This window comes from Mytilus galloprovincialis, chromosome 9 (assembly GCF_965363235.1).
Source record: "Mytilus galloprovincialis chromosome 9, xbMytGall1.hap1.1, whole genome shotgun sequence".
In the NCBI taxonomy this organism is placed as follows: domain Eukaryota; kingdom Metazoa; phylum Mollusca; class Bivalvia; order Mytilida; family Mytilidae; genus Mytilus; species Mytilus galloprovincialis.
In genome coordinates, this window is record NC_134846.1 from 10,177,548 (window position 1) to 10,201,714 (window position 24,167).

General features: G+C 32.9%; 1 protein-coding gene across 1 annotated transcript; it reads left to right on the forward strand.

Moving 5' to 3' along the window:
- The first annotated feature begins 9,382 nt into the window (after window positions 1-9,382).
- Window positions 9,383-23,796, forward strand: LOC143044372 (uncharacterized). The gene is made up of 5 exons (XM_076216348.1): window positions 9,383-9,901; window positions 17,573-17,683; window positions 18,380-18,517; window positions 21,390-21,490; window positions 22,170-23,796. Exons 1-5 carry the CDS (start codon window positions 9,673-9,675, stop codon window positions 22,548-22,550), a joined length of 960 nt encoding a protein of 319 aa, XP_076072463.1. The 5' UTR covers window positions 9,383-9,672; the 3' UTR covers window positions 22,551-23,796.
- Window positions 23,797-24,167: the final 371 nt, after the last annotated feature.

Here is a 24,167-nt window from a genome sequence, read left to right on the forward strand (position 1 = left end):
AAACCACTAGTCTTAATTTCACACGTTAAGATAGTCGGTAAGATAAATTCGTTACATAGTGTGCTAGTGACGTAATACGGTATATATGGGGTCAGTAAATTCCATATGGGGATTCGAGCTTCGCTCTCACCCCATATGGAATTTACTGACCCCATATATACCGTATTAGGTCACTAGCACACTATGTAACTAATAATATCAGGCGGTCGCGTAAAAAAGTGTCCTGTCCAACGTGAAAGTTGAACAAATGATATTTGGTTTGTAGTTGAATTTCCATTGGTACATTTCAAATCTATGGATATTATTTTGCTTTGTCTCCTCAATCACGGTCTATTTATTTACTTTGAAACATTTGCATCATTTGCACAGCTTTATGATATAAGTTCCTAATGGAAGAATTATTTATAAAAGATATATTCTTATTAAATAATAATGTAGATAAATAGACAATAACTGTTTAGTGTCTTTAAACATAAGCTGTAGTTGTACGAGGCTAGGAAATAAGGTGTATGCGAGCTTTTAGCGAGCTACTACAAATGTTTCGAGCCGAGTACAAATACAGCTGATATTTAAAGACACTAAACAGTTATTGCCTTTATCCTGCAAATAATTCTGCATATTATTTGTGTTTTGAAAGACACAAAAACACATGTTTTGCATTTATTTTCGATTTGAAATCCCTTAAGGCCCGTGTAGTAATATGATACAGTAATCACACATTCAGCTGAAGACGGGTTCGCAAACAAAAAGAATCTCGAATGGTCAACAATAATACATCGCTCAAGGGGAATAATAATCTATTTTATCATAACAACTAATTTCAACAGTAAAAACAAACAACAAAACATTGTCCAATTTGAAACAGGAGTGTTCGAGTTGTCCTACGCTTCAGACTCGACATTCACTAAACATGCATGATGAAATTTACATGGTTGTTTTTGTAACACAATCATACACATTCAAGTTTTGAAATCGATAATTGTCATCGTAGAAAAGACTGCTGTTCGTATGTGTATGTTATCAGAAAATTGGTGTGATTCTTATTTAAGAATTGAATGCTCTTTTTTGTAAATTTATTGGGGTGTAAAAGCGTTGACCGAAGTACATTTTGTTCCGCGCTTCATACTAAAAATATGCGCACGGTCAACGCTTTTACAACCCTATAAAGTTACCAAAAAAGCATTCAATACTTATAATTACATTTTTACCTATAGGATCATGAATAGTTATCAAAGGTACCAAGATTAAAACACGCCTTTTATCAAGTTTTTATTTCATTTACCTGTGCACTTTATTGTGGGACTTCATGTCATCATGAATGAAAAGTTGCATTGGGTAATGCAATTGATTAAGGAATATCACGAGATTGCTAGTTAGCCAATCAGAATAACGTATTATAATGAAACATACATCTAATGTAATTATTGCTGTAAAGAAATGTTTGAAAACAAACAGAACGTTTAAAAGAAATCTTTAATTCGCAATTAATACGTCATTGGAATGCGACTGCAATACACATTCTGAGGTCACGCAGGTTCATAAAAAAACTCAGTCCTGCAGTGGGCGGAGCTTTAAAGCGATATCTGTATAGTATACAGATACAGCATAGCGATATCTGTAGGGCTGTATCTGTATAGTAGAACACCCAATTGCAGGATAAATATGTTTTATCTAACTTTTGAACCTTTCAATGTGTCACATTTAGCAAATGCGTATAAAAATCAATGATAATTGGCGTTATAGCGTATAATTATCCCATTCTATAGCCGTATTGTCTGTAGAATGAAATTCAAAACAGTGTAGCTGTGACCATTGATTGACACATTAAAATCATCCATTGACTGGGACAATTTAGGTGAACGTTTGTATGTAACGACCAATGCTCACTATGTACTTTTTAAAGACACTTAAACTATGGGGTCACCAAAGGTTCTCAACACCTAAATAAAGTTATTCGAAAAATTAATCAGAAATAACACGATATTTTGATTTATATCAATTATATAAATCAAAACACAAAGGTTATTCCTGATTAATTTTTCGAATTATTTTATAATTAAAGGCGTTAAGAAACCTTTGATGTCTATCGTAGGTATGTCGTGAACAGTGGTCGTTACGGACAAACGTTCACGTAAATTGTCCCAGTCAATGGATGATTTTAATGTGTCAATCAATGGCCACAGCTACACTGTTTTGAATTTCATTCTATTATAAATCTGGTTATCTCCCTTTTACCATTACAAAAAAATACATTCTTTCATCAATAATTACAGTTCCTCTATAAGCTTTGTCATAAACAATGCGTTGCCCCCTTTTCCTATTGGAACACATATTACTTACTTTCTTAAGCACTTAGCTCCTCCGGGGAGCATAGGCAATTGTTGAACTCCCTCCATCTAACTCGATTTAGTGCCATATTTTCTAAAGTGTTCCGGTTGTATCCCTGTATCAAACATTCTATACCCTTTATTCCGTTAGGAACACACATACAACCTCCTTGGGAACACACAATATTATATTTCTTCCAGTTGATGTTATAACCCGGCAATATTTTAATTATCTGGAAGTTTGACTCGCTTTATTTGTCAAAGGGGTATTAGCTGTCAAAACCATGTCCACCCATTTGACTAATAAAAATTCTCATATTTGATTTATAACATAATAAAATGTATATCCAAATTACAATAAGTCTGATATAAACAGTTGACAGTGCACGTACTCGGTAAAATTCATCAAAACTTCGTGTGTGTTTTAGTCTAGACGCCATCTAATTAACTATCGAGATGACATCCGAAGACTGTCGATGGTAACATAACCCGATATAAACATAAACATCAATATAAATAAATAGCAACCTCGTGCAACTGAATTTTTCTTTGCTTGTTTGATTTAGGAGATAACTGTATTGAATTGTAAGCTCCGACGGCATCAATTGGGGATTTGATGGTCGCAAATTAAGTTTACTGGCGACGCGTTAGCGGAGATAGTAGACGGGTATTTGCGACCATCAAATCCAAAATTGATGCCGTCGGAGCTTAAAATACAATATTGTTATCTCCATTCTAATGAAACTGACAGAAAACAACGTTAAAACATGTATTTAAAATCTGTCATATGCCGTCTGCGCTTGCGCGTACGTCCCATAGCATCAATTGTCAATTGATGCCATGTAAGAAAGTGACGCTATCCAATCAAAATGAACGTTATAAACGTTGTTGCATTAGAATTCATGTTATAGGTAAAAAAAAAAAGTTCTGAGGATCGAATCAGTCAAGGAAAAGGATTCACCCTTGTTTTACTTTCAATGTTGAATTTTTTTCCCTTTTAATGGCTGGACACGACTAAAACATGTGTAACCAACCTCTAACTAATAGATTAAATTAAAGTTCACATGAATACTGATTCAATGAGGATGAATTATTCACATGCAAGCGAATAATTCATCAGAGATGTTTCTGTGCCTATTTTGACAAAACTGAACCAAATTGGATGCTAAAAGCGAATTATTATTTCATTATTTCATTTATCTCGTAGCGAATGCCCCTTAAAGTGATTCTGGGAAAATTCATTATATAAAAAATACAATTTTAAGTTCTGTTCAGAATTGTTACGTTTTATTGAAATTACATAATAAGGTTATGACCTTCGACGTCAAAAGATGACAGTACCTTTATGATATACATAAGATACTAATAGATACCAAACACAAATATGCAAATTGCCCAGGCCAACTAATGTTAAACTGGACTGGTACACAATTTAAAGACATGCATTTTGGTTATTTGGTATGTGATCAATCATTTACAAATGTTGAAAAAAGCAGCTAGTTAGTAAATGGGAAAGGGATAGATATACAGAACGATGATGAAACTTTCATATTCGTAACTAAATTGTTTTGAATAGTTTTTTGTAATGGTTGTGCATTTTTTGACCATCTGCCATAAGCACTTAGTTTTCCTTTATTCCATGTTTAAAAAAAGAAAACATTCTTTACTTGAAATTATTCTCATGCTGATCGAGGAAACAGACAACTGTTTTCAACCTTAAATGCAAACAAAAAAACAATCAACGGATAATAAAACATTTTTGGACTTTAATTTGTTTAAATGTTAACGATTCACTCAACAAACAACTTCATAGTGTGACTCGCAGCTGATATTTTACAATATCAGTATACAGACAACCTGATAGTAGGTACATGTATTTATATGATGATGACGCCTCGTCTTTTTACCTTTACCTTATATTGTTACGTTTATCGTGCCTTTTTATACTCCTTATTACGTTTACCTTGCCTTATTTCAATTCTGAACCAATCACTTTTGTTTTCAGCAGCAGCACAGGAATCAACTAGACCAAGCAATGTCAAACTAAACATTGATGCGAACACAACACAAATAAAGGTCAATACATGTATTGAGATGTCAATGATAGCAGCAAATGTCAGTACTGATGTGTCCATAGTACCAGCTGTACAACAAGTGGTGCAAGAATTCCTTACAGCCTGTGATGCACCATTACCAACCATACCTGAACCACAGGATCAGCATGGACCGTACAGATTAGTATGGAAAGGATCGGACCCATCTGACCCTAGAAACATGGATGTCATGCTACAGAATATAGACGATGAGAAGTTTGGTATACAGGCAACTAATTAATGGTACGTTAATTTCAATAAAAGTAACAGGAATTTAAGACGAATCCAGGGGTGTTGTTTGTTGTTTTTTTTGTTTTTTTGGGGGGGGGTTTGTTTTTTTGTTTTTTTTTTTGTTTTTTTTTTTTTTGTTTTTTTTTTTTGTGTGTGTAGTTTTTTTAGGGGGTGGGTGGGTGGGGGTAATGGTTAAACAAGATATGGTGTCTACAATAGTAGGGGACGGTCATATCGTTTTTTGTTCGTTAGTCTAGTTCTATATAAAAGTGTCTTATATATTGTAGTTTATCATGAAGGACACCGTGACATGGAGTTGACATTCTAATCAATAACTTCATGACCGCAGTTGAAAATATGTGCTAAATTTGGGTTAACCTCGATATGACGATCCTGATCAATATACCACAGGGTATCAGTGAGTGTAGACACAACAGTTTTCCCAATTGTTTCTACTTATTCGTGTGTTAATACATTTGAGATAAATAACTCGTCATAATTACCAAAATTGATTTTTTTAATTTGCGCCGGACGCGCGTTTTGTTTACAAAAGACTCCGATGATCAGTGATGCTCGAATAAAAATATGCTAAAAGTTTTATTTTCAGTTAATTTATAATTCATCATTTAAAGTCATTTCTTTTCATTGACTTGCTTCCAGTAAGAAAAAAATGTGGCCTATATGTACCTTTACTGGTTATCTAAAATTAAGGAATAACAGTACTGTAGTTGAAGAGTTGCCACCGTCAATTGTAGATTTGACGGTCGCAAATGCAGTTTTACTGGCGACGCGTAGCGGAGACAGTAAAACGGAGATTTGCGACCGTCAAATCAAAATTGACGGTGGCAACTCTTCAACTACAGTACTGTTATTCCGATTCTAATGCATTAAAAAAAGAAAAAAATGCGATAAAACTTGAAAAAATGTCTAAATTTGTCAAATAAAAAAAAATCCGCGAAACTTCATGAATGATTTGTCACAAAGACGTCATGGCTAAACGTGACGTCATACAAATGAAAACTTACAAACTGGAGGTTATTATTTTACCTGTACGTTTCAAATTCGGATAAAATTACATTAAAACGGCGAATTCGAGGTAGCTGTTGTTTTATTTTCGATTATATAGTAGTAATCGAACATTTGTTGATTTATCAATTCAAAATGGCGGGTCCCTCCTTAGTTACGCCTGGTCAACTGTGGATTTGACGGCAACTTTTAGCCAATGAAAAAAATTGTTACATCCAAATTGCATTAGAATACAGAACTGATGCTTCTCATGAAGTGGTCAATCACATAAAATCAATTTACAGGAGGGGCTGCAGAATGGGAAGGGGCTGCAGAATGGGAAGGGGCAGTAGGGTATACAAATTTGAAACAATTTAAAAGTCTACTCTATTCGTAAAGTTGAAATCATTTAAATACAGTTCAAATGTGGTCATATAAGAATTAATGACTTATAAATTGCGGATGCAGTGTAACTAATAAAAATCCTCAAAAGATCTTATTAAAAGACAAGCACCAAACAACTACTTCATTTGTACATAGTTCATTCTTTTACAATAAGCAAAATCTATACCACATTGTATATGTTAAAGTATAAAAGACTATAGAAACATTTTAAAAAATCAAATCATGAAAGTTACATGGCTGACAGAAACATTTAACACAAAAAATAATTATGCTACTATACTAGTTTCGTGGCTCGGAACAAACACTTACAAATAACACAGTTTGACATTTAATTTAACTTTTACTAGAGCCGACATTTTTTCTATTTATATTTCATGGCTGACGTATTTTGTAGGGTCGGCGGGATTACCTGAAAAAAAGCACAGAACTACGATTTTATTTTATTGTAAAAAATTCAAAGAAATAGTCCCATACTTTATCCGTAAAAATCTAAATTATATTTAAATTTTCATGGTCTAATAAAAAATCAAAAAAATCCGGGTTTTCGATTGTGTTTCTGTTTTCGAGAGAAAGACACCTACCCGATTGCACTGTCAGCATACAATAAATCTAACAGCGCCCATTTAATAATTCATAATAAAGATATATCGATTGATATTCGTATAATATTTTTTTTTTCTTTTTGCAGGATAATTGTCAAAATGCAGATCTAGAACTTGGAAAAAGGATTTGATTTAATTTGTAAAACGTGCAAGATTTTTGAAGACATGTTATTAAACACAGAAGGGACAAGTTGTGATGCAAATTAAGATAACTTCCCATATTTATATTTTTTTAGTTTATAATAACTTAGGGACGACATCAAAAGTTTAAAGTTCAATGAAGGATAAAAAACTTAATTCAAATAGTTTTTTCACTGACCCCCCTATCCCCCTATTAACTTCATTTGGGAAAAATTGATTGACCCATATGGATGTATGTAAAAATCAATGTCGGATAACCAAATCTTGCAGCAGTTCAACCCCCACCCCCAAACTACATGTATTTGAATTAAGTTTTTTTATCTTACATTGATCTTTTGATGTCGTCCCTTATATAACCAATAATAAGATGCAAATAAAAGTGTTGAAAACCCTTAAGATTTAGAAAGACTTTTTCGTATTCAATTTCTTGTTGTTAACTTAACCACTTAAAAGAACTATGCAATTAAAAGTTTTTCATTTTGTTTATTGTATTTTATACAATCTCATTTTGTATTAATAAATCTTCTCATTTTGATTAATAAATCTTCTCATTTTGTATTAATAAATCTTCTCATTTTGTATTAATAAATCTTCTCATTTTGATTAATAAATCTTCTCATTTTGTATTAATAAATCTTCTCATTTTGTATTAATAAATCTTCTCATTTTGTTTTAATAAATCTTCTCATTTTGTATTAATAAATCTTCTCATTTTAGTGCTGATTTCATACTTAATTTCTTAAGTTTGGTACTTCAACAATGACTCATTTGTACTTGACTTAAAATATAAATATTGAATAATAATATCAATTCAAATAACATGTGCTTATGAGCTTTGGAAATAAGAAAAGAGGGTCATCGCAGGCGCTGATCTAGTCATTTTGAAAAAGGGTTCAACATTAAACGTTCATTTTCTTAAAACAAGGGTTGCTCCAGTCCCCTCAACATCCCCCTTTTTCCTTGGATCCACCAATGCATCGTGTATATTATATAGGTATTGTTATACAAATGTATTGTATGGACTATTAGAGCAAAAATTTTAACAAAAACTGAAAATTTTAATTTTTGTTCAAAGTTGTTTGGCTAGAATAATGACATAATCTAGCCAGAAGTCTGTTGTTCGGTGGTTGTCGCTTGTTGGTGTGGTTCTAAGGTGTTGAAGGCTGAGCTTTTGCCTAGAATTGTTAACTTTTGATACATTGTGGAACTTGTATGGAGGGTTGTCTCATTTGCACTCATTACTACTTTTATCCTACTTACAATTAAGCTCTTTTGGTTTTCATCTTATCACAACTGATTGCTTAAAACGACAATTCCATTTTTGAAACCCTCTTAGTGCACTCATAGCATATTCCAAGTGTTATAATTTGGAACACTTAAAAAGGAAGAAATGACAAGGTCGCAATTCTAAAAAATAAAATGAGTTCAAAAAGCACAAATAATACCCTGCATGACAGAAGAGTAGCGAGAAGCGGTAAAAATACAACATTTGATGTAAACAAAGTATAACAAGAATATTGAACTCCAGGGAACATTTCAAAAAGGAAAAGTCTATAAAAACTGACAAAATCAAGCTTTTTCTTTCAACAAAATAAGTGAAAACAGCTGCCATATACCGGATTTGGTATAAGAATTGTTCGAAGAAAATGTTGATTAAACCTGGTTTTGTATCTAGCTAATTAAAACCTCCCACTTGTGAGGCCGATAGTTTATAGTTCGGTTATGGTAATATTGCAAAATTTGGGCATGCAACCATAACAGAAATAATAGGTAAACGTGACAGTAATTGGGATTCAGCAGCCAAAACTGTGTAAAGATACCAAAGGCGGATCCAGGGGGGGGGGGGGCGGGCCCCCCCTTTTGTGGGAAAAATTTGGTTGCTTATATAGGGAATCACTGAAGCGTGACTGGAGCGGGCCCCCCTTAGGTCAGTCGGCGCGCCCCCCCCCCTTACAAGAAGTTCTGGATCCGCCACTGGATACATTACAGACGAACAACACAACCGACTAAAAATTCAAATAAACAGACAAATAAATTTTACATAGACGCCACAAAAGTAGAGATAGTGGATCTCATAAAGTGGATGAAAACAAAACACAGCAAAGAAAACAAATGGCCCAACCAAGATGGTGTTCTCTGGAAAAGTAAAAAGTTCCTGTAAACTAAAGACACTTGTCTTGTTGCTGATTGTAATCAACTGAGAAAAAAAATCGTTGTTACAGGTATACGATTTAAAAAAATAAAAAATGCCTTTTAGTTATAGTTGTAAGGCTAGCTTAGTAAATAAGTAATTGAGAGAGTAGTTACGGTGATTACTAGTAATAAATACTGTACCAATACATCATTTTATCTTGATTGCTCTCGATCTGACTTCGAAATTTGATGTATAATAGTGTATTTTCTTTGTAGTTCTTAGAATCATTCATGTGCTTAACGTGCATTTTATATACAAGGTTTGTTTCCTCATATTTTGTTCATCAATCATCATTGTATCACCGAGTCGTGTCACGTGCAGTAAAATACATGTATGTTATTTACCTTATATTATAAATTGTACCTGTGGGCGGTTTCTTTAAAAGTTGAATGTACATATAACTTGTAATTATACCTGTCCGAAGGAGCAGGCATAGGATTGACCATTTGAGACCTCGGGATAAAATAACAAAAGTAGATCATCAACGGCTTTGAGATTCCGCGAGGACATCTTTCTTTATTATTGTTCACCAGTGCATGTCTCACTCTCGCGGGTTATTAACATCATTACTTATGACACATTGAAGTGAACATTCTTTCGCTTTCGTCTTAGCCTTCCGTTGGCTACAGGGAATTTCAGTGATATTTTAACTAAATTTGGATTTTAAGTGAAATATGCGACGGAGTTCGTGTGGGACATTTAGCCTGGTCCTGGCTACGTGTATGGGACCAGTGGCTATTGCTCTTTTAGCAGTTTCTTTTGCTACGGACTACTGGATAGAATTCACAGTAGATAGAAACAGACTAGGGGCTTCTTTAAAAACAGATGCTACTAGAGCTAGATACACCTTCACCAGAAATAGAGGAATATTTCGTGAATGCTATTATGGGAATGATACTGATTGTGAGTACTTTGTTAACATTTAAATGATGTATCTACATGTTTTGTTTTAGTTATTTGTTTTTCATTTATTTTGTAAACACTGCTTAAAATGTTAAAAGTTAAACCATATATTAACTGCATGCCACTTTATATCGACGAATGGTGCACTCGATTCATCGCTATCAGCATATAACGTTCAGTTTGAAATTCGTACACTCGATTCACAGCAGCATAACGTTCAGTTTGAAATTCGTACACTCCGATTTTTCTGATGTTTACGGTCACATTTTATCCCACCTGTATTCCCCCATAACAGGTAGGAAACAACCCCTTAAACAATGGATAACACTTCAATGTTATTACTATCCCTTTTATGAGGGGTACATTTCAAGTGAGTTTCTTTTTTTGATTGTTATAAACACACTTCTTAGTACTATTTGAAGGAACTTTAAATTTCCCAAAGAGCAATGGGTATATCTGGTATTATTTATATGGTCAAAACATGTCCAAGAATTTTGTAATTTTTAAGGACTTATATCTTCTTTATTATCAAAAATGCGTGGATCTGTCTTTTAGAAAAGTTGGTCCCAACCTAGTTAAAGGAACGATCATTTGAGGGTATTCATGCTCACTTTTAGATTTTTGTAAAACTTCATACATCTTATGATCAAGTTAGCCTGGATATGTTACAACAATTTGATTTTGAATAAGATAGACAAAGAGGGTATTGTTCTAAGAAAAAAAAACACCCCTCTAAAACAGATATATGATTTTGTACCTGGCTCGCTTCAGAATTATTTTCTAGGGAATTAAGAAACCAATACGCGAAACATTTACTCTCGACTGTATAAAATAAACTTAGATTTTTCAACATTTATAAATTGGGGGCGGGGGGGGGGGGGGAATTAAGTCACCGTACGGCCTTCAACAATGAGCAAAGCCCAAATCGCATCGTCAGCTTTCATGAAAATACCCCGCTATGACAAATGTAAAATAATTCAAACCAGAAAACTAAAGGCCTAATATATGTTAAAAAAAAATGAACGTAAAACAAAAATGTAACATAGCAACAAACGACAACCACTGAATTACAGGCTTCTGATTTGGGAAATGCATATAGTCATACATACAGAATGTGGCAGGGTTAAACATGTTAGCGGGACCCCCCCACTTACACACACATTTTACGGTACCTGAAGTCTTGTTTAAATGTACATCCATTAGATTGTAACACTTGTACGTAAATAATTTCCTTGTTGAATATTTGTCTCGTGCGGCAACTATACCACACCTCTCGATGTATTACTAAATAAATTAATGTAGATTTTGACACTTTCTATCATTCACCAAGGATTATTTTCAAATGAAGGGGACAATGAGATGTTTAAACTAAACCTGATTTTATGAATTATGAAGAAATTTTAAATTTGATATTCATGCCGCGAAGAACAACTTTTAAAACGGAATAAGAACCTTGAACGTTCAATTTTCAAATAAATAATATAAACTTAAAGTTTAACATAGAAAAAAACCCATACTAAAACCAAGAAAAGATCATAACATGCTAAATGGCTGTCTTGATATCCTGTGGAAATATTTGCGTTATCTAGTGTGTACGAAAATAATTAAAACAGTTTGTATTTTATTTATATATATAATGTTATGTATGACCAAATGATCTTTCTGTATTAATCATCTGCATAATATTAACTCTGCTTGTTCTAATTATGACTGTCCTCTTGTAGACATGTGTTACAATGTATGAATACATCTTGAAATCTTTAACTACATTTATTAATAAAAATATAATACTTGTTAAATGTTGACACTTGCTACATATAATAATTTCCGGCGAGGGTTGTTTTTTTTTGTTTGGGGGGGGGGCGAATACGAAAGACCATCGAACATTTATTTTTAACGTTTAACAAATAGAAGTATTAATATATTCATTTTCAAATAAGTACGTACACAGTAACATACAAGAACCATGATATCTAACATTAGCGACCGTAAAAGGGGCTTTTCGGTTTTTCGTTTAAGTGAATTGTGTTTTTGTTAAAACCATTGGGTGTAAAATTGTGCATTGACATGAAGCGGGTAAAAATATTTTTTTACAAATTGACCTCATCCCGGACAGTTCTATCACTAAGTAGAGCATAACAATAACAAAGAGATTAAATTTACTATCTATTCGGGATGGCTTTAACAATTTCTTGAACCTTCCCAGGAATTTGATAAACGGTTAGGTCTCACGTTCGATATGTTCTATTTATAGATGAGAACACGTATATAGAAGTTTTGGATGATGAATTCAAAGCGTGTAATGTCGTATATATGACCGAACGATGGGAAAAAGCTCAACCATCCCTTAAGCTTCCCAGAACAGAAAGGTACATTAACTCCCCATGCTGGCGTTCCAGAAACACTGTAATTGGTCATTTGTACATGAACTCATACCACATCTTCTTATATATATGTAATCGCCTAGCATGTGTTCCTGAAACACTGCTGATTGATAAGGTACACGAAATCATCCTAATGACAACGTCTTTTATACATTTTAAATTGTTATTATGTATGCAAATATATGAATATGTTGATAGTTTGAGTTTACTGGCAGGTACATGCATGTGCTTTGTCCGTATTGTTTCACTGTACGTAACACTTTAGTTGTTTATGGTCACATGTTTAAGTGCATTTGTATAACATGTACAATAAATGCATAAATGTTGTCAAATGAAAGTTTTACATATGCATATTTATATTACAACTTCTGAAAAAAAAGTACACAATTTAAAATAATATAATAAAACATACTTATTAAAATTGAGAAAGGAAATGGGGAATGTGTCAAAGCGACAACAACCCGATCATCACGCCGATCATAGAGCAGACAACATTTTTAAAACATGTACAATAAATGCATTTGAAAGTTTTACACATGACTCTTTATATTATAACTTCTTTAAAAAAGTACACAATTTAATATAAACATACTTAATGCAATAAATAAGTGACATATAAACATGAAACATGAAATTATTCATCAATTTCAATTTGTCACCATCAATCATTGTAATTAAGTTCTTAAACACGTCTAGTCCTAACTTAAAGGTAAGATTTAAAACATGGCATCAACGAAAATAATTTTGTATTTACATTGTATTGCATAAAGTTTTACTATCTAAGGGAGCTACCATTAAATTTTAATTTTTATTGGAGGGGGGAGCTTTGGTGAAAAATTTGGTCCTGCATTTTATTTAAGTTGTGATCTCTATCCTGCCTTTTTATTTTTTATTAGTTTATAAACTCTTTTTTTGTATGAATTGTCATCCTTCCCCTTTTTTTACTCGAAACTCCTGTCCTACCATTTTTAAAATTTCATCCCATTTTGATTTTTATTGGAAGGGGGGGGTGTGGCTTTGATGAAAAATTTGGTCCTATATTTTATTTAAGTTGTAATCTCTATCCTGCCTTTTTATTTTTTATTAGTTTATAAACTCTTTTTTGTATGAATTGTCATCCTTCCCCTTTTTTTACTCGAATTTTCTGTCCTACCTTTTTTTAAATTTCACCTAGCGCCTTACTCTATAGTTGTCCCCACTGCTACTTGTTATGGGCAAATTGTAGCTTTAAATACCCAATGAATTTTATGAAGCTTTCAACTTTGCGACGACGATGGAAGTTTTTAACGACCTTGTCCGGCTACACAGCCCTTGCACTGTCGGTATTAGCAAGGAGGTTATCTAATATAACCGACTTGGTATTAGCAATGCTAATGCCCTCATCATACAATGTAAATTTGTAGTAATTCATTTTGTCACACATAAAGCAAAGGTACTGAGGGACAGGACAATTTAAAAAAAAAGTTCCATACCTAAGTACTTATAATATTGAGTGTTGATATATTGTGGATGTTTAGCTTTTTGAATTGATTGATAATTAGTTGCATTCTGAATGCACAGTGGCAAATATCTTATGACATGAAGGATGACAACAAATGGAACGATAACTCAGCATAGAAGAAATTATAAAGTGGCTCCACTGGGTCGAAAGACAAGAGATTTAGGCTGAAAAAATAGAGAAAGCTGTGGCTGGGTTATTACTTTTGCCACATAACAAGCTATATTAAGTTTTATGATAAATTTTGAAAATGTACGTATGGATACGTTGTGGCTCATATATGCCAGACTTATAATTAATAAACATATAGCTTTGAAAAAGGATGAATTTACATGTATGTCATTCAGTTGAGGAATGACTGTGAATACAAATAGCATGAATAGCGTAATTCAACTACTAGTACAAAGACTTTAATTAATTTAAAACATCATTTAAGCTTTCAAATTGTTAACTTTCCATTTCCATGTAGCAATTTCAGCAGATAATAATATGAAGCTTGCATTTGCTATCATGGTTTCCTTGATAAAGGATTGCTGATTACGAGGAAGCTATTAAACAATTCTAAAAGGGGCTTATCAAAGAAAATTCCCTTTATATTTTATACTGCCTATTTTATTCTTACACAATATGTTTCAGTTTTTGTCGATTCGCTATTCCACAAAATATCAATAAAATATTTTAAAAACTACGATCGAGCATATATCTTATATGCACTGAATCACGCAAACAATCGGATCATTTTTAAACCCATCGAAGCACAAACAATATAAAGACCACCATAAAATCGCTGAATACCGGATCAAGCAAATACAATGGGATATTGTCATTTTCACAGGATTTATATTTCAAATTTCATGTCAAAGGAAACTGACAATAGGACAATAGGTCAGGACAGTCAGGTATTTAAAAGATGCTTTTGATATGATGGTTTAAATATTTTAAACCCATTTAAACGAATGTATCTACCATTTGTATATCCAATTTCGTATGTAACAACACTTGTATCACTTTGAAGATAACATTTTTATAAGAAATTTCCATATCCGAGTCGATTTTAATAGTTCTGTTTTGCATTAGCGCTGCAATGTCGTGTTTGTGAATTTTGATGACCTGATTATTATAATTATTCTGATAAAACAGTTTAAATTTTACCAACAGGAAAATTCAGGCAATAAAGATCAACAATAACAAAACTAACGTTACATGTATGCATAGAAAACTCAGATTGAACACAGACTCAAAATTCTAATGCAACAACGTTTGTAACGTTCATTTTGATTGGATAACGTCACTTTCTTACATGGCATCAATTGACAATTGATGCAAAGGGACGTACGCGCAAGCGCAGACGACATATGACAGATTTTAAATGCATGTTTTAACGTTGTTTTCTGTCAGTTTCATTAGAATGGAGATAACAATATTGTATTTTAAGCTCCGACGGCATCAATTTGGGATTTGATGGTCGCAAATACCCGTTTACTGTCTCCGCTAACGCGTCGCCAGTAAACTTAATTTGCGACCATCAAATCCCCAATTGATGCCGTCGGAGCTTAAAATACAATACAGTTATCTCCTAAGAGTAAAAGATACAAACTCGCGGAACTTATTAATAACATCCACAGGCTCTTAGATAATATAATAGATTATCTATGCACTTTTTCTTATTAATATAATAATCTGTTTGTCCTGTAATTTCCAAATATGTTTTATTAAATACTCAGATATTTATAAGTTCAGCTTAATTTCTTCTGCAATCTTAAATTATAATAACCATGTATGCCACACCCTCGAGCCACACCTCACCTCTTATTTGCTCATAAACATGGAACCTAATAATACAATGGGAATTTGGCGCAGAATTGTCCAATCCTTGATGAGAGGCGTCGGTTCGACAATGCAAGATATATTTTACTGTGTATTAACTCTAGATGAATGATCTGTCTGAAGACAACGCCACCGTTCTTCACCATGTTCACGATAGAACAGAAACGTGCAAACATTATTTCAAGGGTTTCTAGTTGACTTGTTGCAAGGTAGTATAAAATGTCTGCTTATATGTAAAATACCCTCAGTTTGAGTGCCAGTCCAATAAATTCCTCTTGGCACTATTTATGTCGATCCTCTTTACAAACCAAACTTAACTTTTTCTTAATTTGTTCTCGCCTATCAAAAACAAATGCCACCGGTCGTTTAGCAAGTATTTACACACTCAATCAATCAATTTAATTGTATCGTAATATGTTTGTTGTGTACTAAAAATACTCATAGGTTAAAGTCATTTTTGCCAACTTATTCGTCATTTTTAATTGAAATATATCTAAAATTTGCACTGATACATCAGCCTACAGCACAATTGTATAAGATTTACTCTCATAAAAAGTCTTACTAGTGCAGTTTTAAACAAACTTGTTGATAACCTCAAGCACTAAATATAATAGTATACATAAATGTGTAATAATCCGAGAAAATAAAACGATTATTATACACTTTTTTTTGTCAACATAAAGGCGTCATAATATGACATTCCTTATTATTGATTGTCATATTTGTGTTTTTTTATTACAAAATATTTGCATATCGGGCAGGATAGATTAAATATGCTAATTACAATTACATTTTAATTATAAAGACAAAGAATGTGTTGAAACATACATGTTAATGACCTGCAGTTATAAAGCTGATTAAATTAAATGAACATCTCTTTTTTGTCGAGCCTACGACTTCTGTCTCGGACTGCTAGACATAAGGATAGAGACCCGGCAGTGGCATTTACTAACTTCTTTTCAATGTTTCAGAAGGGGACGACCTTGGTGTTTCACACGTTGTATATCATGAGGAGGTTTCCGTCGGTCATATGTCCATTGTCCTTTGTCCAATCTTCATGGTTTAATGACTAGTTGAATATTATTTTTAGTAAAGTTAGTACAGTGTAATATGATAACTATATTGTGTATGCCTTTTGTGTCTACCTTGCAAGGTCATTATGCTTGTCTAACTGCTTTCACTTGACCTTAATATCATTTCATTGATCAGTGAACAAGGTTAATTTTCGTGATCAAATCGTATCTCAGATCGTAACTCTGATATCTCGAAAGGAACTTCATAACCTATCGATATTTTTAGCTTATTTTGTTCCTTAACTAAAATGCTCTTCTGTCAAAAAGTATCAATTTTTAAAGTCTTGATTTATTATTTCACCTAGTAAGTACATCCTTACAGTCGGTACCAATCATATGTGCCAATCGGTGTTTGAATAAAATATATGCAGATGTGCGTCAATGGTTTTGAAAAAAGGGGGGACTGGCAAACTAAGCAACGTTTTGAGTGGAACAAGCATACAATCTATATATAGCTTTATAAAGGGAACCCCCTAAATCCTTCTCTGGTATGCAAGCAGGAAAATGAAAACAATCAGTAATACTAGTATGTCCATCATACGTAAATTCTGCATGCTACAAGTATTATGTATAGAGGAGAAACAAATTGTTCTTGGGAGACCCTCATAAATAGTGTATGGCGTTAAACATACCTGCAGTTACATGATCTGTAGTGATTGTAACAATACGGACAACTATAAGTTAAGTTTAGTCCAGAGGATAGTATTTTATTTTACCTGCACCCGCGCTTATAAAACAAATAAATATATTTGCTTTAGTTCTAAAAACGGTTCCGTCTTGTTGGTACTTTTTGAATGTGAAGCATTGCTTTATAGTGATACATCTTTGTTTTACATCATTTTATTAAACATTTGTCCTCATATAATTCTAAATATGACTTTCTTTTCAGTGGTATTCCGAAATGCGGACGGTATTGTTGATAGCAATTGTTTCCATATTTCCTATAAATTCCCAGAAACGACAAATGTTGATTATTCAGCGGATTTTTCCACACGTATACGTAAGTTTTATACGTTTGATATATAATTTCATGTCAGTGTATTTAGACTCACTTGTGATAATCACACCATTCACAATTCACATAATAATAAGAACTGACACAAGTAACTCGGTTCAGGAAACAGTTCTCCTGTTTTCGAACCCGTCTCTATGTATATGTTGGTACGTCTAGAACAAAACCTCAACACTTAAAGTCTTTGGTAAAAAGTTAAAACGTTAACATACTGATTACATTAATTTCTTTCGAAGAAATTTTCGAGTTTATGAAGTTTTCAGAGATATAAACAATATTATGATTTTTAGTAACACAATAAAGTTAACGCACAATAAATGATGAATACAGTTTTATGATCTTCTTGGTGGTACCTTCAGTTCGGTAGCACACTGAATAAAGCTTATAAACCAATATGTATCAGCTAAGGGGATTGTACCTATATCAATTTCTATAACATGTGAATATGTTAATTGCTTGATCGATTGCAGTTAAAGATCAAGAGGCAATTGCTACATGCATGTATATTCAAGGTTAGAACATGAAAAGAGTACATTAATCTACATTGATTGTACTAAACTGGCAAACTGATTTGAATTTTATTCCTAGAACCTATAAATTTAATGTGGATGCACTTCAATTAAAAAATCAGTAGCACTTAACATATTTGAGAAGTTAATGCTAACTATTGTTTTGTCTTTTCAGATTTAATGAGATGTCATATGGCCTTCTTTATTATGGCCTTAGTGTTTTTCTTAATTTCATACGTGTTTGGTGCTGTTGTTTGCTGTTGGCGAAGGTCAAAATGGGCATACTGTGCAGGTTTCTGTGCATATTTTTCAGGTATTATTTTAATCTTTCTCACTGTAATATACACGTACACGTATGCATCCCTTGCATAGAAGCTAATTTTCATCCTTTAAGATAAAAAAAAACAAACATGCTCTTAAGTGCATACATTTTATAATGGTGTAAGGCATTACATGTTACTGCGACCCTGTAATGCGAATGAACTCACATGTGTTGCTACTTCCAGTTGGATCAATATCTTTTTACATAGGCGGTAATTGTAACGTTTTTTTCCTGTAGCTCAGTCCATATCGTAAACTTGGATATGTATGATAGCTCGTTTCGAAGCTGTGACATTTTCACATATGTGGTTAAATTTTCGGGGTACGAAGTGAAATTACTTTTTCCGTAAATTAGCATACCCCGAACATCCTTTCGTGATGCGGCTCCTTGTGGTAAAATATCCCCTTTTTAACACAATAAGTTCTTTGAAAATTTAATACTTTGAACACATTTAATAGCTCCATAATTTTACACATTTATTCTATGTTCCTCTTCTTTCCTAATCACCACAAATGCTTAAGCTCAGTCATTTGTAAAAAATAGAAACATGTCCAATATCGATATCACTACACAGAGATTTTTTCTTTACACGTGACTTTTGAGTTCCTTATTTCGAGGCGCATTAGGGATGTTGTCCCAGTTGGACCAGATATGTCATGAGAGGATTTGAGTTGTGGTTAGACTCTAAAGTTCGATTCACGTTAATTTCACGTGAAGGCTCAATTCACGTGAATTTCACATCAGATTCACGTGAAATTCACGTGAAAAATTTCACGTGAGTTTCATGTAAAAGCTCGATTGAAGTGAATCTCACGTGACATTTACGTGAACAAAAAGGAGTAGGTCCGGTAAGGGCCGATTTTGGCTCAAATTTCAAGTTCATCTGACGAAAGATTTTAGACACTTTTTAAACACTGAAGTGTCTATTTAAGTTGATTCAATAAGTATATGTAAGAGATTTTAACTGATTTACTCATTAAAAATGCCCAATTTTAGCTTAAATATGAAAAATCTATCAAATATGTCAAAAATTGACACTTTTCTGACAGATGGTTTTTGTCAAAAATGAAAGTGGCCGCATCCGTGTTCCTCCTCAATCTTTATATATGGGTTATGTATTACCATCAAATACAACTTACATTTCAATACTAAGAATGAACACGAATGCGGCCACTTTTATTGAAGACGGAAACCGTCTAAAATATAACTAAAATGCTAAAATTGTGAAGATTTCAGTAATTCAGCATGACTTAATGATGCTAGTACCCGATATATGTGCATTGTATTGTCAAACAAAGCCCATATTTATTTAGCAGAAGCATTATACTGTCCAATAAATAACTAAAAGTATACATTTGAACAATTTTGCAAAACTGCTATATTTTGGGGCCAAAAAGGGGTCTAACTGAACGTACTCCTTTGCCTGTGTATACTACGGTGACGCAAACTGGCGGTTCCCAGTTTCTTCATGTATGTCATTTGGTTTCTAGTGGAGAGTTGTCTCATTGACAACCAAACCGAATCTTTTTGCTTTTATTAAACATAAAGCATTTACCACTAGAAAAGAAATTAAAGAATAGAGAAGAGTTGACAAAACATGACGAAAAATTAAAGAATTGAGAAAAAATGACACAAAAAAATGGAGACTATAGTGAACACAAGACTTGTCAACGTATATTTGTTCTGCTTAGTTTAAACATATTTTATTTGCAAAAGTAGCAAAAGTTATTGGACACAAGTTATAACAACATTAGAGACGTCCTCTCCCAATATAAATATAAACACAAAGTACATTAGATAATGGCGAGAAAAAAAATATAGTAGTAATGCATGTAATACATACTTCAAACAAAAATTAGAAATAAAAAGAAAAAAAAAATACAATATACTAAGGAATAATAATGAAACAACTGGACTGGAGTGAAAGGTTGTAAAGTAGAAATTTAGAATGTTAATTGATTGTTTTAAATCTTTGTGTTATTCTGATATAAGATTGTACGGACTCAAAAATGTCTTTGTTTTGCTGAAAAGAAAGGTCACCGTCACCAGCTAATAGAAGCTCAATGGATATAGCATAACTTTCTAATTTTGAAAACAGTATTTCTCTTGCTTCGTTGTGAAAAGCGCACTCTAAAAAATAGTGTATACTATCCTCAACAGGGTGGCCACAGCTGCATGCGAGACTAATTATTACTGTTTCGCAAATCGTAGTTAGATACTTGACCAACAAGCGGGGGCATTAAATCACAGAGATAATCAGGGGCAGTCCCATTATGTAAAGAATAGAACATATTGAGCTTTCTGGATTTTCTTCTGTCCACAAGCAATTGCCAGCCAGTTTCAAAATATATAGCTTCCCGACTAGCAAACACGGGAAACCCAGTTACTAACCTCCCTGCTTCTAACTGAACATGTTCTAAATTGTCGGCTTCTTGTTGAGTACAACCATCCCATAACTCACATGTATATTCCATAACGGGTCTTATAAAAGTTAAATATATAATTTCTATTCAATACATATTTCAATTTTTTAAGAACATTTAATCTTGTGCTTGCACACTTTAAAATATTTTCTATATGTGTATGGAATTTACCATTGGAATCAAAAGTAATCCCTAAGTGTTTATGACAGGAGACAAATTCTACTAATTGGTTTTGAAATTCTATTTCAGTATCATCTGCTCTGCTTAACAGAAGTTCCAATGGAAACTTTGTTATAAATATTGTCATAATATCTATTCCTGTTAGAACAAATATTCTATACCATTTATTCCGTTAGGAACATATACTGTAATACGAAATGTATTGAGATGGAAAACGTTTATTATGTAAAGAGTAACTAAAATGATCAATTTGTTTTCAGCATTTTGTACTGCAGCAGCTATAGCCTTCTTCCATGGAGCTGAATATTTAGAAAGGAATAAAATAAGAGATGAACCTCAGTTTTACCAGGCATGGGACCCAGTATGTATGATTGGATTTATATTTCTTCATGAACCGGTTTTGTAACATTGATGTTGATGCTTGTACATGTAAAAATTTGCATGTTGTACGAACATGTAATTCAATGGTTGCAATTGGTTGCTGTCTTATAAAAAAGAAGATGTGGTATGATTACCAATGAGACAACTCTCCTTGCATACTAGTTTTTCACTTGATATTTTGTCAAAATCTGGCCTAATTGATTCTCTCGTTTGAAAGTCACATTTTGTCGTAACGGGACCTTTTATAGCTCACTACTAGTTTACGATATGGATTTTGCATGGTTAAAGGTTGAAGGATGACCTATAAATGAATACATCCATTTTGGACTGTGGTTGTACTTTTGGCAATTATTCAGCATCTCCCCATTTAGGTATATATCTTAATTAAACTTAGTTTGATATACATGCAATCATCTTTTCTAGCATAAAAGATTGATCAATCTGTTCTAATATTTAAATTTGGTGGCAATTTCCGGATGTTAATATGGCTACTTCTTCATTTAAGAATTGAATGCTTCTTTCTGTAAATTAATTGTGGTGAAAACGCGTTGACCGAAGTTCCGCTTCCCTCTAAAATTGTGCGCATGATATCATAAGTATCTCATTCTTGCTCAAATGTTAACATGGTTAATTTAATCATTAATTTTGTGTACTTGTAGTCGATAAAGACAGCAACAGTTCGTGACTACAGGTGGTCCTACATACTAGGTTGGGTTGGTATGGGAGTTGCAGCACTCACAGCAACGCTTTACGCAGTAGCTGGATGTTACATAGGATCAGAGCGTTACGAAGACAAAGACTATTTAGAAAAGAGACGTGGTCGAGAATACGGATATCAAGCGTATGACAATAGGGCTTTTCCTATGGAACTGGCATATCCGGACCCTTACGCATATCCTCCACCTCATCGTGCTGGTCCATATCCTGGACCTCCTTATTACCCCGGTCCATATGTATATGACATGGACACACGTCGACCTCTTCCAGCTGTTGGTTACGGCGGCGAACAAGGTGCACCATATTGGACGTGGAGTGGCTAAGTAAAGGCGAAAATAGATGAACGAGAGATAACTCTGATTAGAATAATATAGATATAATGCGAAGACAGAACTCCGTACTATATTATAGCAAAATGATTCAGCAATGGCTGTTAGTTTTGTATGTGAAATAAGTTTTATTCTCACAAAATATCATCCAGTGTAAGAACGTTTTTGGAAGTAGACGTAAATTAGGGAAAGGTAGACAAAGTAATGTATACAAAAGTTATGTAAAACAGTCAAGGGCATTACATTTGCATAATTGTATAAAAAGTCAGATAACTCTAGTCAATCTTCAACGAAATTTTAACTATATTTAAATAAATCTAGAGCTTTTTATCTCATTTTTCTTTATTGATCATTCATGTATCCGTTTTTGGGGTTGACTATCACTGTTATATTTTAATAGGATATATACTTAAAAATAAGAAGCCAATAATATCTGCTACGTTTTACTTAAATGAATGTTGTTAATAGATTTCATAGATTTCGTGATCGTTTCAACTTTGTTTACCCGTCTGTTGAAATAAAATGCCCTTAAAATATTATAAAAATACGAAAAAAAAAATAGAAATCTAAATTACCTTGTTTAATACCTCTTTACGTTATTCTTTTGTTTTTCCTTTTGTGAATACAATTATTGTCGTTTTGGTGCACATGTACTTTACGTGTTTGTTCTTTGTGTTGAGGTACTCATTTCTAAATACCTACTTTACATTTTCAATGTTTTTATATATATCTATTGCATAATATATTTATACCATTGAAATAAACAGACGTGGTTTTTTTCATTATCTAAAGATTAGATAGCTCATACTATTACATTATTATACATTATTTGAAACATTTATTTTCACGTACATAGAACTTCATAAATATTTTAGATAGATATTTACTACGTTGTCAAAGCTAGATTCAAAATACGAAAAGATCATTTACTTTTGAGTTAGATAGACAGAGGTCAAAGTTTTTAAAAATATTTATAGTTTATTTTTGGAAAAAAAGAAATTGGTTAACAGCTTTTTATTTTGATTTTAATCAAGAAAAAAAAAATCACCAAAAAAATTGTAAGACCTGATCATAGTTTTTTTCACAGAATAATATTGAAATATCATGGTTACAAAAACATTTTCTAGGTTAAACATGTTCTTTTATGAAGAGAACCGACCAGGATGATACATATACAAATGTAGCTTATTAATTATGATCAGTTTGTTAGATTGTAATAAATAACTGAACAAAAAGACAATTCGGAGTTTATTTTTCATTAACAACAGAGGCGAATTTAAGGGAATGGGGCTTATGGACCTTTATGATAAATGCATGAATTTTTACAAGGATCATACTCCAGATGTTGACTTCCCAGGTCTCTCACGTTTTTTTTTCAAAATCCAGGATCTCACCTGATCAATAAGAATTTCAGGCTATGTTTCCGGCGGGTTTTAACAGAAGTAAAACGACACAAGGTCAACTAACCATGTCGGTGCAAATCCTAGGGTTTTGATTGAGTTAGTGTTGCAAGATCTTTAATTTTTCTGTGGTCTTTGTAATTTTTGGTACATAACGGGTTATACTTGCTTAATTCGCGACACTTTGAACATGACGGAACAGAATAACATT